This window comes from Schistocerca nitens, chromosome 4, assembly GCF_023898315.1.
Source record: "Schistocerca nitens isolate TAMUIC-IGC-003100 chromosome 4, iqSchNite1.1, whole genome shotgun sequence".
Lineage (NCBI taxonomy): Eukaryota > Metazoa > Arthropoda > Insecta > Orthoptera > Acrididae > Schistocerca > Schistocerca nitens.
This window is the reverse complement of record NC_064617.1, coordinates 956139152-956153365: the sequence shown is the minus strand read 5'-3', so window position 1 is coordinate 956153365 and position 14214 is coordinate 956139152. Positions and strand designations below refer to the sequence as shown.

The following is a 14214-nucleotide window of genomic DNA, read 5'->3' as shown; positions in this document are numbered from 1 at the left end:
GGAACGCGGTAATAGTGGAAGGGATAGAAGAAGAGTTACGGGAGAATACGTACTTGGTAGTAGGAATGAGAGAGAAAGAGACTAATCGAGTTCTGCAGTAAATTTGAGTTAGTAATAGCAAATACACCGCTTAAAAATCACGAGAGGAGGTGGTATAATTGGAAACCTGGAGATTCCAGTTGGATTACAGCTAGCACTGCCGTACCGTTACGTCCGATTAAAAAATCTTTATTGCGATATTATTAATGATTTGTTAGCATGTATTCATCAGAAAAAAACAGACATGCAAATATGTTGATGAATAAATTGGAATACATTAGTGCAGAATACTAGTTTGAGAATTGTTGTTACAATCAGTAGAAAAATTGTTTATTACTCATCTTGTTGTGACCTAATATCGGCGATCCCTGTCGTTGTCTTAATAACGTCTGATTCACTGTTATAAAACATCATAGCTTATTTCCATTGGCGCGTCGCAGACAGTCAACTACCTGTTCCAGCGTTATGAACTTCCCTAAGATGAGTCTTTTACTTGACATTATCATAAGTCATTTCAGATGCGATTTCCGTACACGACGCAAATTTAATTCGTAGTATCGTACACAATTCTTAAAACATAGTCTGTTCAGCGCGTTCCAAACGAAGACTTACTTACTCCAGTTCCAAATCAACACTGTCCTACTTGAAAGCGAGTCAATGACTGTCTAATTCTTTGGTGCGAGACACCAACGATATATTTTACAGCATGAAAATCTCATCCTTTCGAAACCATCAAATAATAAAATTAAATTTTGTACTTTTTTCTGCGTTGTTGAGTTAACATTTAGCCAGAAAACATGACTCTGCATATTTTGAAACGGAATATTTGTAACCAATTACTGTAAAATGTAAATTGTGGACAAACGGAACAAGTAGAATTGATTGGATAATTAATTTTTTTAAAGTCATGGATGAAAATGTAATTCCAAAATATTATAGAAAACATGAAAAAGAAAGAAATTTAAATATATGTCCCCACATAATACTTCGACCCCCATAGACTCTTTTAGAACATCAGATTTGCAATTTCAGTTAAAAAATAGCTGAAAAAGGACGGAGTCGCAGTTTTCGTCATTGAAGATAGGTATCGTAATCTACTATTGAACCAAGGTCCTATAAGACAGATTCATTATATTCATCGTGATTAGAGAGAGATCCCAAATCAGAGATTTGATTATAAGGCCTACGCAAGAGGCATATATTCTAGTAGTACTCGTGTTACAATGTAATGTTAAAGAGCGGGCTGAATTTTAATAGATTAGATCGGTAGAGTCAATGTGCAAATAAATAGGATGATGAAGGAAAAAGGAATGATGAGACGCGCTTGAAGTTCTCTGAGGCTGTGGGTACTGCGGCAATGAATACTTCAGTAGGTGGTCGAGTCGAAGAGGATTGGACATCTTTAACAAAGACTCTCACAGAAGTTGGAAAGAAAAACATAGGTACAAGAAAGATAACTGAGAAGAAACTTTGGGTAACGGTAGAAATACTTCAGTTTATCGACGAAAGAAAGAAGTACAAAAAAAAAAAAATGTTCAAGAAAATTCAGGAATCCGGAAATAATAATCACTTGGGAATGAAATAAAAAGGAAGTGCAAAGGAGCTAAGGCGAAATGGCTGCAGTAAAAATGTGAAGAAATCAGAAAAGAAATGGTCGTCTGAAGGACTGATTCCGATTTTAGAAAAGTCAACCAAACATCCTTCGTTGAAGTTAAAAGCAAGGGTGGTAACATTAAGAGTGCAATGGGAATTCCACAGTTAAGCGCAGAGGGGAGAGCGGATAAGTAGAAAGAGTACCTTGAAGGCTTGTCACTTCTCCGGAGGTAAGGTCTTGTCTGCTGACATGATTGGGGAAAAAATAGAGTCAGTATCGAAGACATAGGTGATCCCGTATTAGAGTACAAATTTAATAAAGCTTTGGAAGATGTGCTGTGCCAGCCTGCCCTGTCGAGTGAAATTTGTAAGTTCGACCATCGTTTCATGCGATTTAATGTTGTACCGTACTTTGCTGGCAATAACTGTGTTGTTGTTGTTGTGGTCTTCAGTCCTGAGACTGGTTTGATGCAGCTCTCCATGCTACTCTATCCTGTGCAAGCTTCTTCATTTCCCAGTACCTACTGCAATCTACATCCTTCAGAATCTGCTTAGTGTATTGATCTCTTGGTCTCCCTCTACGATTTTTACCCTCCACGCTGCCCTCCAATGCTAAATTTGTGATCCCTTGATGCCTCAAAACATGTCCTACCAACCGATCCCTTCTTCTAGTCAAGTTGTGCCACAAACTTCTCTTCTCCCCAATCCTATTCAGTACCTTCTCATTAGTTACGTGATCTACCCACCTTATCTTCAGCATTCTTCTGTAGCACCACATTTCAAAAGCTTCTATTCTCTTCTTGTCCGAACTGGTTATTGTCCATGTTTCACTTCCATACATGGCTACACTCCATACAAATACTTTCAGAAACGACTTCCTGACACTTAAATCTATACTCGATGTTAACAAATTTCTCTTCTTCAGAAACGATTTCCTTGCCATTGCCAGTCTACATTTTATATCCTCTCTACTTCGACCATCATCGGTTATTTTGCTCCCTAAATAGCAAACCTCCTTTACTACTTTAAGTGTCTCACTTCCTAATCTAATTCTCTCAGCATCACCCGACTTAATTCGACTACATTCCATTAACCTTGTTTTGCTTTTGTTGATGTTCATCTTATGTCCTCCTTTCAAGACACTGTCCATTCCGTTCAACTGCTCTTCCAAGTCCTTTGCTGTCTCTGACAGAATTACAATGTCATCGGCGAACCTCAAAGTTTTTACTTCTTCTCCATGAATTTTAATACCTACTCCGAATTTTTCTTTTGTTTCCTTTACTGCTTGCTCAATATACAGATTGAATAACATCGGGGAGAGGCTACAACCCTGTCTCACTCCTTTCCCAACCACTGCTTCCCTTTCACGCCCCTCGACTCTTATAACTGCCATCTGGTTTCTGTACAAATTGTAAATAGCCTTTCGCTCCCTGTATTTTACCCCTGCCACCTTCAGAACTTGAAAGAGAGTATTCCAGTTAACGTTATCAAAAGCTTTCTCTAAGTCTACAAATGCTAGAAACGTAGGTTTGTCTTTTCTTAATCTTTCTTCTAAGATAAGTCGTAAGGTTAGTATTGCCTCACGTGTTCCAACATTTCTACGGAATCCAAACTGATCTTCCCCGAGGTCCGCTTCTACCAGTTTTTCCATTCGTCTGTAAAGAATTCGCGTTAGTATTTTGCAGCTGTGACTTATTAAACTGATAGTTCGGTAATTTTCACATCTGTCAACACCTGCTTTCTTTGGGGGTTGGAATTATTATATTCTTCTTCTTGAAGTCTGTGGGTATTTCGCCTGTCTCATACATCTTGCTCACCAGATGGTAGAGTTTTGTCATGACTGGCTCTCCCAAGGCCATCAGTAGTTCTAATAGAATGTTGTCTACTGCCGGGGCCTTGTTTCGACTCAGGTCTTTCAGTGCTCTGTCAAACTCTTCACGCAGTATCTTATCTCCCATTTCATCTTCATCTACATCCTCTTCCATTTCCATAATATTGTCCTCAAGTACATCGCCCTTGTATAAACCCTCTATATACTCCTTCCACCTTTCTGCCTTCCCTTCTTTGCTTAGAACTGGGTTGCCATCTGAGCTCTTGATATTCATACAAGTGGTTCTCTTCTCTCCAAAGGTCTCTTTAATCTTCCTGTAGGCAGTATCTATCTTACCACTAGTGAGACAAGCCTCTACATCCTTACATTTGTCCTCTAGCCATCCCTGCTTAGCCATTTTGCACTTCCTGTCGATCTCATTTTTGAGACGTTTGTATTCCTTTTTGCCTGCTTCATTTACTTAATTTTTATATTTTCTCCTTTCATCAATTATATTCAATATTTCTTCTGTTACCCAAGGATTTCTATTGGCCCTCGTCTTTTTACCTACTTGATCCTCTGCTGCCTTCACTACTTCATCCCTCAGAGCTACCCATTCGTCTTCTACTGTATTTCTTTCCCCCATTCCTGTCAATTGTTCCCTTATGCTCTCCCTGAAACTCTCTACAACCTCTGGTTCTTTCAGTTTATCCAGGTCCCATCTCCTTAAATTCCCACCTTTTTGCAGTTTCTTCAGTTTCAATCTGCAGTTCATAACCAATATATTGTGGTCAAAATCCACATCTGCCCCAGGAAATGTCTTACAATTTAAAACCTGGTTCCTAAATCTCTGTCTTACCATTATATAATCTATCTGATACCTTTTAGTATCTCCAGGATTCTTCCAGGTATACAACCTTCTTTTATGATTCTTGAACCAAGTGTTAGCTATGATTAAGTTATGCTCTGTGCAAAATTCTACAAGGCGGCTTCCTCTTTCATTTCTTCCCCCCAATCCATATTCACCTACTATGTTTCCTTCTCTCCCTTTTCCTACTGACGAATTCCAGTCACCCATGACTATTAAATTTTCGTCTCCCTTCACTACCTGAATAATTTCTTTTATCTCGTCATACATTTCATCAATATCTTCATCATCTGCAGAGCTAGTTGGCATATAAACTTGTACTACTGTAGTAGGCATGGGCTTTGTGTCTATCTTGGCCACAATAATGCGTTCACTATGCTGTTTGTAGTAGCTAACCCGCACTCCTATTTTTTTATTCATTATTAAACCTACTCCTGCATTACCCCTATTTGATTTTGTATTTATAACCCTGTAATCACCTGACCAAAAGTCTTGTTCGTCCTGCCACCGAACTTCACTAATTCCCACTATATCTAACTTTAACCTATCTATTTCCCTTTTTAAATTTTCTAACCTACCTGCCCGATTAAGGGATCTGACATTCCACGCTCCGATCCGTAGAATGCCAGTTTTCTTTCTCCTGATAACGACGTCCTCTTGAGTAGTCCCCGCCCGGAGATCCGAATGGGGGACTATTTTACCTCCGGAATATTTTACCCAAGAGGACGCCATCATCATTTAATCATACAGTAAAGCTGCATGTCCTCGGGAAAAATTACGGCTGTAGTTTCCCCTTGCTTTCAGCCGTTCGCAGTACCAGCACAGCAAGGCCGTTTTGGTTAATGTTACAAGGCCAGATCAGTCAATCATCCAGACTGTTGCCCCTGCAACTACTGAAAACGCTGCTGCCCCTCTTCAGGAACCACATGTTTGTCTGGCCTCTCAACAGATACCCCTCCGTTGTGGTTGCACCTACGGTACGGTATCGCTGAGGCACGCAAGCCTCCCCACCAACGGCAAGGTCCACTCAGTTGTAATAAAACGCAACACGTACACCAGAAAAAATGAATGCTTTAAAAAATAATGTGCGAAAGAGCGCCTGATAAACTTCACAAATTTTAGTAAGAAGTATAACAATTTGTAGCAAAGATGATAATCTATTGTTTCTCCTTATTCTTTTTCTTTAGTATTGCACATTCAGAATTCGTTACGCTTATTACTATTCAATGGATTTGTCACTATAGATTTAAACGTATCCGTGTTAGGCAAATAGTTTTAAATTCTCAAAAATGACGTCTACTCAACGAATGATTACACCAAGTAACATCACGATAACAGCTAACAATCACTATTAATTCATTGCATAACCTACTACAGTTGTTCTCACTTCAAGATTCACGTAAAAACACTTTACGATAAATCTACCTTAACAGTTTACATTCAGAGTACCTGATCGAATTTGGATGACCACTTCGTAAGTTATCAGTCTCTGTTGTTAATAAACAAAGGCATTGAAATTACTTTCCTATAAACTCTATACCTTCATAGAACCAATGTCTCCTTGTAGTAAATTGATTAATTTTCGTATTATATTATTAAGTAGCTTGAATACTTCGTAGAGGCGCTCAGATTTCGTGACTGGAAATTATCTCTTTGTCTTTCGTTTCTCTCAACGATGTTGATAATATATTTCGCTAGTTTTTTATTTAAACCAATAATACCAATGAACGTTGAGTGCGTATTATGAAAAAAATGGGAACATTAAATTGATTTCCTTATTCAGGATTAATCATCGTAAAAACCTTGGTTCTGATATCCCTCGAGATATTATATTTTCTCCATATGAACCCGTTAGTCGTAATTAAAGAACTCGTACAAATTTCTGTCTAGAGTGTCACTTTACCACGAACGCACACGAAACATATCGCTGTAAATAGTTGAAACAATAATACGGACTTCGGGTTTTTCATTTCTACTAAGGCCGGTATTCTTGTGGTCGTGCGTTGTTTTGGCAATTAAGCTCAGTATTTTACAATAGATAGTGACCGAGTGCCAACAGAGCAATTTAATTCCATCTAACGCAATCGAAAGAACAACAAAAATCCCAAGTGTCACCGCAATTTTACACCAACATGAGGTCAATTGATAAATAAAGCTAAGCCTCTTCAGGCGTTGGTAATTCGCGAATCCCGCTAATGAACTCAGAGTTTTAAACGGCACTCGTCACTCCGTCAGTCACTAAATCACAGCGTAGACATCTGCAGTTTCCTAATATAGTTTCAAATTTCAAGGGAAATGTATAACTACAGCTAGGGAACATCACCGCTATACCACTATTCAACGCTTTATGCAGTCTCTCGTCATAAAGTTTCCTGATTTCCTCGTTGGCAGCGAATGTTATATCAAATACAATGATCACTTACACACCTCGAGACGTTACCTTGCTCGAGTAATCCCAAACCACCAACAACCATTATACCAAAAGAGAGCTCACCCTCAATTTCCTTTGAGTGGGACAACCGCTTCATTACTTAAAGGAAACAGATCAGATCCTTCGTCCAACCAATCCTCAATAGCAATCAAAATTCCAAAGCCATCGAAAATCAATAATAACTGCAGAAGCTGAACTTTTTATTATACGCGTAGTTAGACTTACCGCTCCTGAACATCGCTTGATCCAAGTCTTTCGCCCAGGGCGATCTACAGTGTGTAATGGTCAAGAAAGAACTGACTATCTCCTAATGTTGATTACGTTAAGGCGGCCCCATACGTAACTGCACGCTTGACAAGCGTGCTTGTCCAAGCACGCTTGAGAATGTGTGGGATAAATTTGCGCAACCGTCAGGACTGTACAAGCAGCTTGATGCTGAATCGAATTTCGATTATGCATGCTTGTGCAAGCGTGTGTGTGTGTTTGAACGTCTATACCAAGGATAGGGAGTCTTGGGCAAGCATTTGTCAGTGATTTGGCTTGATTTAATTTTTTTCTTGTCCTGTTAAATTGCATTCTGTACAGAGGTTGTACTGTATTGTAGGTCACGTCAAAGAACGCAATATTCCATGGAGTATAAAATCAACAGTACTGTAAGATAGTTTCTATAGCGTGTTTACCATGAGTAGCTAATACGGGAATAATATTTTCGTTCCGTTAACCATTCTTTCCATTCTTTACTTCCCGTATCGTGTTTCGCAGTTGCCTTATCACAAGCTCTCTGCATTGCTGCGTCGTGTTTTTTTTTTTTTTTTTTTTTTTTTTTTTTTTTTTTTTTGAGCAGCCTTCCCCGTACTGGATTTCTGTAACAGAATTTAGTACAAGTGCACAAACAGTTCCGTGTACGATTGTGCAATTTTGAATTAACTTCATTCGTAATTTGCGATTATTTACATGACTTTGCAAACTTGCGGAGGCGACAAGTTAACCAAAAGCAAATGTCAGACATTTTGACACAGTACAACCACTTGCGATCAAATACGAGGCGCGTTTGTAAAGTCCGTGCAAGGTCCGAGAGATGGCACCAACGGCGCGTATCGAGGTCATGTTTAATTAACAGCATCTTTGGAAAGAACTTTTACCAAGTTTCAGCCATATTGGTCTATTTCTTTGTGTTTGGCACTCGTATGAATCAAGGAGTCGAGTGATTGTCAAAAAAATGGACGAATAAGAATTTCGTGTGTTGATTAAACATTACTTTATCAAAGGCAAAACGCCTCAGGAGACTAAAGAGAAGCTTGATAAACATCACGGTGATTCTGCACCTTCGATGAGAAAAGTTTATAAGTGATTTCAAAATTTTTGGAGTGGTCATGTAGACACAAGTGATGCTGAACGTCCTGAACGCCCTGTGTTGGTTTCGGCTCCAGAAATCATTGATAAAATCCATGATATGGTGTGGATGACAGAAGAGTTAAGGTGCGTGAGATTGCTAGTGCTGTGGGCATCTCGAATGAACGGGTACATAATATGTTGCATAAACATTTGGACATGAGAAAGCTATCTGCAAGATGGGCTTCGCGATTGCTCACGCTTGACCAAAAACGGAATCGTGTGAAGTGTTGCAAGGATGGTTTGCAGCTGTTCAGGAAGGATCTGCAGGACTTTTAAGCGTCGTTTCGCCACTGTGGATGAAACATGGATACATTACTATACTCCCGAGACCAAACAACAATCTAAACAAGGGTTACCAAGGGAGAATCTGCACCAAAAAAGGCGAAGTCCAGTCCTTCGGTTATGGTGACTGCCTTTTGGGATTCGCAAGGGATAATCCTCATTGACTATCTGGAAAAGGGTAAACTATTACAGGTGCATATTATTCATCGTTATTGGACCGTTTGAAAACCGAGCTGCAAGAAAAACGCCGGCGATTGGACCGCAAAAAAGTCCTTTTCCATCATGACAATGCACCAGCACACACCTCAGCAGTTGTGGTCGCAAAATTAATGGAAATGGGATTCCAACTCGTTTCGCATTCCACTTGTTCTCCAAACTTGGCTCCCTCGGACTACTATTTGTTCCCCAATTTGAAGAAATGGCTGGCAGGACAAAGATTTTATTCAAACGAGGAGGTGATTGCAGCAACTAATAGCTATTTTGCAGACTTGGGCAATTTCTATTATTCGGAAGGGATCAACAATTTAGAACAGCGTTGGACGAAGTGTATAAGTCTAAAATGAGACTATGTCGAAAAATAAAAAAGGTTTACCTCAAACACTAAGTAATTTTTATTTTTGCACGGACTTTTCAAATGCTCCTCGTAAGGTGAGCGGATGTATAACATTCCTTCTGTCCCCAAAATCATTAGGGGGAAGTGACAACCGAGCAACTATTCAGGTTTAGAATCTGTGAGTCTGGAGACATAAAATCACACTTTCGGAAAGTCCGCCTGCGTAGCGCAGCGGTAGCGTTACCGCCCACCACGCAAGGGGGCCCTGGTTCGATTACCGGCATGGGACTGGGTGTTGTGTGCTCTCCATCGTCATCACTGACACGCAAGTCGCCGAAGTGGCATCAACTAAAAAGACTTGCAATACGGTGGCCGACTCCCGAAAGGGACATCCCGGCCGTAAATGCCATACAATCATTTCATATCACTTTCGGAAAAATATCATCCACACAATCCCGAAGATAGCAAGAGAAGATAAATGCGAGAACAGTCGCATAATTAGCTTAACAGTTCATGTATTCAAAATGCTGATAAGACTAATATACAGAAGACTGGAAACGAAAATTAAGGATCTGTTACATCACGATCAGTCTGGCTTTCGAAAAGTGGAGGACACCAAAGAGGCAGTTCTAGGTTGCGACTGATATTGAAAGAAAGGCTTACGAAAGATCAAGACACGTTAATGAGATTTGTCGACCTGTAAAAAGGGTTCGACGATATAAAATGGTGCAAGATGTGCGAAATTCTGAGAAAAATTAGAGTAAGTAAAGGGAAAGAGGGTTAACATACAGTTTGTATAAGAACCAATGAAACTGGAAACCAAGAACGAAATGGTCACATTAAAAAGGATTAAAGACAGGAATGTAGCCTGTCGCGCGTACTGTTCAATCTATTCGTCGAAAAAGCGATGTCAGAAAAGGTTTAGGAGGGGGATTAAAACTCAGGGTGAAAGATTATCAATGATAAAATTCGCTGATTACATCACTATTCGCACTGAAAGTGAACGAGAATCATAGGACGATTTGAGTGGGATGAACAGTCTAAATAGTACAGAATATGGACGGAGAGCAAACGGAAAGAAGACGAAAGTAATGGGGAGCAGCAAAAATTAGAGTAGCGATAAGCTTAAGATCAAAACTGATCACCAGGACGGTAGATGTAGTTAACGGATTCTGCTAACTCGGGAGCGAAACAACACATGATGGGAAAAGAAAGACGGATATAAAAAGCAGACTAGCAAAGACAAAGAGAGCATTCATGTCCAAGAGAAATCTACATAGTCCGCAGTATGAGGAAGACATTTCTGAGAATGTACGTTTGGAGCACGGCATTGTATGGCAGTGAAACGTGGACTTTGGGTAAACGGGAAAAAGAGGAGAATCAAAGCTGAGATGTGGTGCTATAGAAGAATGTTGAACATTAGCTGGACTGGTAAGGTAAGGAATGTGGAGTTACTCCGCAGAATCGACGAAGAAACGAACATAATTATGGAAAATACTAACAAGGAGGAGGAACAGGTTGGTAGGACATGTGGTAAGACACCAAGGAATAACTTCCATGGTATTAGAGGGAGTTGTAGGGGCTAAAAATTGTAGAGGAAGACGGAGATTGGAATACGTCCGAGGAATGGTTCTAAGCACTATGGGACTTAACATCTGAGGTCATCAGTCCCCTAGACTTAGAACTACTTAAACCTCAAATCCATGCCCGAGGCAGGATTCGAAACTGCGACCGCAGCAGCAACGCGGTTCCGGACTGAAGCGCCTAGAACAGCTCGGCCACAGCGGTCGGGGTCCGAGAAATAATTAAGGGTCCAGGGTGCTATTCTTTGAGATGAAGAGTTTGGTACATGAGAGGAATCCGTGGCGGGCCGCATCAAATCAGTCAGAGGACTGATGAGAAAAAAAAAAAAAACAAGTGTAGTTTTCAAAACACGTGAACGAGGAGGACATTTTGCTTTGTCGTGCCAACAACAGGATTTCTTTTCCTTGTATTTTCACTTTCTACCGTCTCAGGTCTACTTAATCGAGATACGGGATGAGAATAATAGCGACTCGTGATTAAGGCCGTGACAGGTAATCCGCCACTACGACGCTGTTACGAAAATTGGCAGCCTCGCGTTAATGAGAATCTTAAACATCCTTGCATTTTCAGAGGGGGGACGCTTCGCAGCAGGTGTCGCTCCATTCGTTTGGTCCTGAGTCATAAATTGTTGTGAACAGTCAGCTGCAGAAATCTTACAACGCCTCCCTTGGGTATTATCTGAGGACGGAACAAGCAGCCTGCGCAGCAGAATGCACGTACATTGGGGGAGGCAGCGCACGTGATGGGTAAGGCTGTACTGTCCTACTCGGACTTAGCTGTTGCACAGTATAATAAGCTGCATTTTCTAGTTAAATGTTCCAATTAACCACTTTTTCACTTTAGAATTGTCATCTTTACTCCCGTATCACTTCATAGGATCTGGTTTTCTTCTATTACTTTAATTCCACCTTCATGGTAATGCTGCATTGTGGTTGTGAACCGTGATATCCGTAAGCTATCACCTGCAAGAAAGTAAGGAAATTATCAACAGCAAGAATCAATAGTTTACATTCCTAATCCAGGAGATGCAATAGCTCCATTATGAGAATTTCGTTGTTGGTGTGTTTCAAATTGATTACGCTAGGGCGCAAAACACAGAAACCACGTTGTGAGAAAAAAGAGATATTTGTGAAAATCAAATTTATAGACAAACCATCAATCTCATAAGTCTGAATTGTTTTTCAACCAAGTCTTAACAACCCGTACTTCTTATGAAAAACATATGTACTTACTTTATCGTACGAAATATCAATTACTATTTAAGATTATATTTATTATTAAACTTAATTCACTAAATTTCCATGGATAGGCTGGTGACAATAGTGCCTTTTGACAGTTGCGAAGTTTGGAATTAACGTGAAACTAGAATCAGAACCTCAAGAACAGACGCTAAATGCATCACACACACACAGTTAGTACCTTTTCCAGCACTTCATGGTCTTCGTTATTTTCATAAAGTACGTTTTGTGGTTTGAGGTTCAGCTAAAACTACCAGTATACCTCCGATTATGAAATACAACTTCAGCATGCGTGATGTAGACACTAAATTATGTTTCAGTCCTAGATAATAGTTGAGCGGCACAGAGCAACAAAATTATGCTTTGTTCTTTGCGCCATTATTGAAATGAATAATCGAGAAATCGGTGGGAAAGTTTTCGTGCATGTTCATATATACAGTGTGGGGCTACAGTTATAGATAAACCTGGTTCAACGTAAGATCCACAGATGTCAGGAGTAGTGTACATGTTGCAGTCTCAAAATTGATGACGGGGTGCTTTAGGCCCTTATGGTTCTCAACGCCTCGTTCATACAACAATTTCCGCTTGAATCAGTAGACTGGCATCAAATTTGGTTGTTTTTGTCGTTGTTGTTGTCTCTGGCCTCTCCAGTTCGAATGACTGGTCTGATGCAGCTCTCCGTTACTCTATCCTGTGCAAGCCTCTGCATCTCCGAATAACTACTGCAAGTAGAGTAAGCAGTTTAGAATTTCATTTCAGTCTCAATATCTTGTTCCGAAAGAAATGATTTCTGCGCTATCCTTTTTCTGATCTACTAAACTCGTCATGTGCTGGAGTTTCAACATCGCTGAAATTATTCCGTTTTAGATCAAGAATAAACGCGCTTACTCTACGAGAACGAAGAAGGGCGAATGTTTTTCTTAGCTAAGCTCTAACGTCACGACAGAATGAGATCATTAAAAGCGAATTACCTAATGTCACACTCAATGGAGGAAGCAGCTCGTGGAACGACCGAGCGAGGTGGCGCAGTGGTTAGCACACTGGACTCGCATTCGGGAGGACGACGGTTCAATCCCGTCTCCAGCCATCCTGATTTAGGTTTTCCGTGATTTCCCTAAATCGTTTCAGGCAAATGCCGGGATGGTTCCTTTGAAAGGGCACGGCCGATTTCCTTCCCCATCCTTCCCTAACCCGAGCTTGTGCTCCGTCTCTAATGACCTCGTCGTCGACGGGACGTTAAAAAAAAAACACTACACAGCTCGCGCAACGAAATGAAGCCTAGAAATTATAGCCATATAACGGGACTTTATGCTTAGAGTAAATAAGTTGGATGTGTGGAGCGCTAGGACAACATACATCCTGTATGAACAAGAGTCCCATTTTTCCTCGTTTCATGGTTCAAATGGCTCTGAGCACTATGGGACTCAACTGCTGTGGTAATCAGTCCCCTAGAACTTAGAACTACTTAAACCTAACGAACCTAAGGACATAACACACATCCCTGCCCGAGGCAGGATTCGAACCTGCGACTGTAGCAGTCGCACGGTTCCGGACTGCGCGCCTAGAACCGCGAGACCACAGCGGCCGGCCCTCGTTTCATGGTTACCATTATTTTCGACTCTAGGTCTACATACTGCAGAAGGGAATTTTATCAGTATCGCCTATTTTGACGAGGAATCCAAATTCACCAGAGGTCGAATTGTAAATTTCCAAAACACATTTTAGTTAAAGAAAATGCCGATTTATTCATCAAAATGATACCTGTAATTATTAGACCGGTGTCTAGTCAGACCATAATGTGATAGGGTCTGCTCTTACTGATGGGGGTGTTAGCAGACAAATGACCACTTTAAAAAAAAAAAAAAAAAGAAATAATACTGTTAAAAAATCTCAAAATGAATTTAGAGCTCATGTGTGATTTATGCATGACACTTCAGTTACAACATAATGTTTCGTAACAAACAGACAGGTCACTTAGGATCTGCCCAAACACCTGCGAATTCCCCAAACTTAAATTCTTTTCTCAGTTGCTGTGCGGCCATTTGGAAGAAAATTATTGTTCAAAATCCATAATTGTTTATACGAGAAGGAAGCCAATTAATCCTATAAACACCGGGTATCTGAAAGAGATTGGGATGATTGAAATACGACGAATGCGTGCTTGCGTTCAAGTCACATAAGCCTTTTTGACCACGCTTGTACTTTCAGCAGAATCCAATAGTATGCTGAAAACTATAACGATAACTCGCAAACGAAATTAAAAAAACACTAGTGTCCACGTAGATTCTGTTTTTTGCATGAGTCTCTTATATTAAGCGTAAACGACATAGTGGGTAGTGACTGATATTGTGTACAGGATACGATAGATAGAGATATATCTCTTCTGTAGGATATTGCAAAACGCAGCTTGGCTTGAACTAA

General features: G+C 40.3%; 2 protein-coding genes across 4 annotated transcripts in view; one reads left to right on the top strand and one right to left on the bottom strand.

The window, feature by feature from the left end:
* LOC126253631 (transcription factor BTF3 homolog 4) overlaps window positions 1-7060 on the bottom strand; it is a 36799-nt gene extending 29739 nt beyond the window's left edge. The window contains exon 1 of one of the 2 annotated variants that reach the window (XM_049955112.1): window positions 6967-7060. In XM_049955112.1, coding sequence (XP_049811069.1) covers window positions 6967-6979 — 13 coding nt within the window. In that variant the 5' untranslated portion in view covers window positions 6980-7060. The remainder of the gene's footprint in view (window positions 1-6966) is intronic. The other variant, XM_049955111.1, reaches the window with a different exon arrangement.
* Window positions 1-14214, top strand: part of LOC126253629 (TBC1 domain family member 12-like) — a 355671-nt gene that overhangs the window by 22155 nt on the left and 319302 nt on the right. The window lies entirely within an intron of this gene.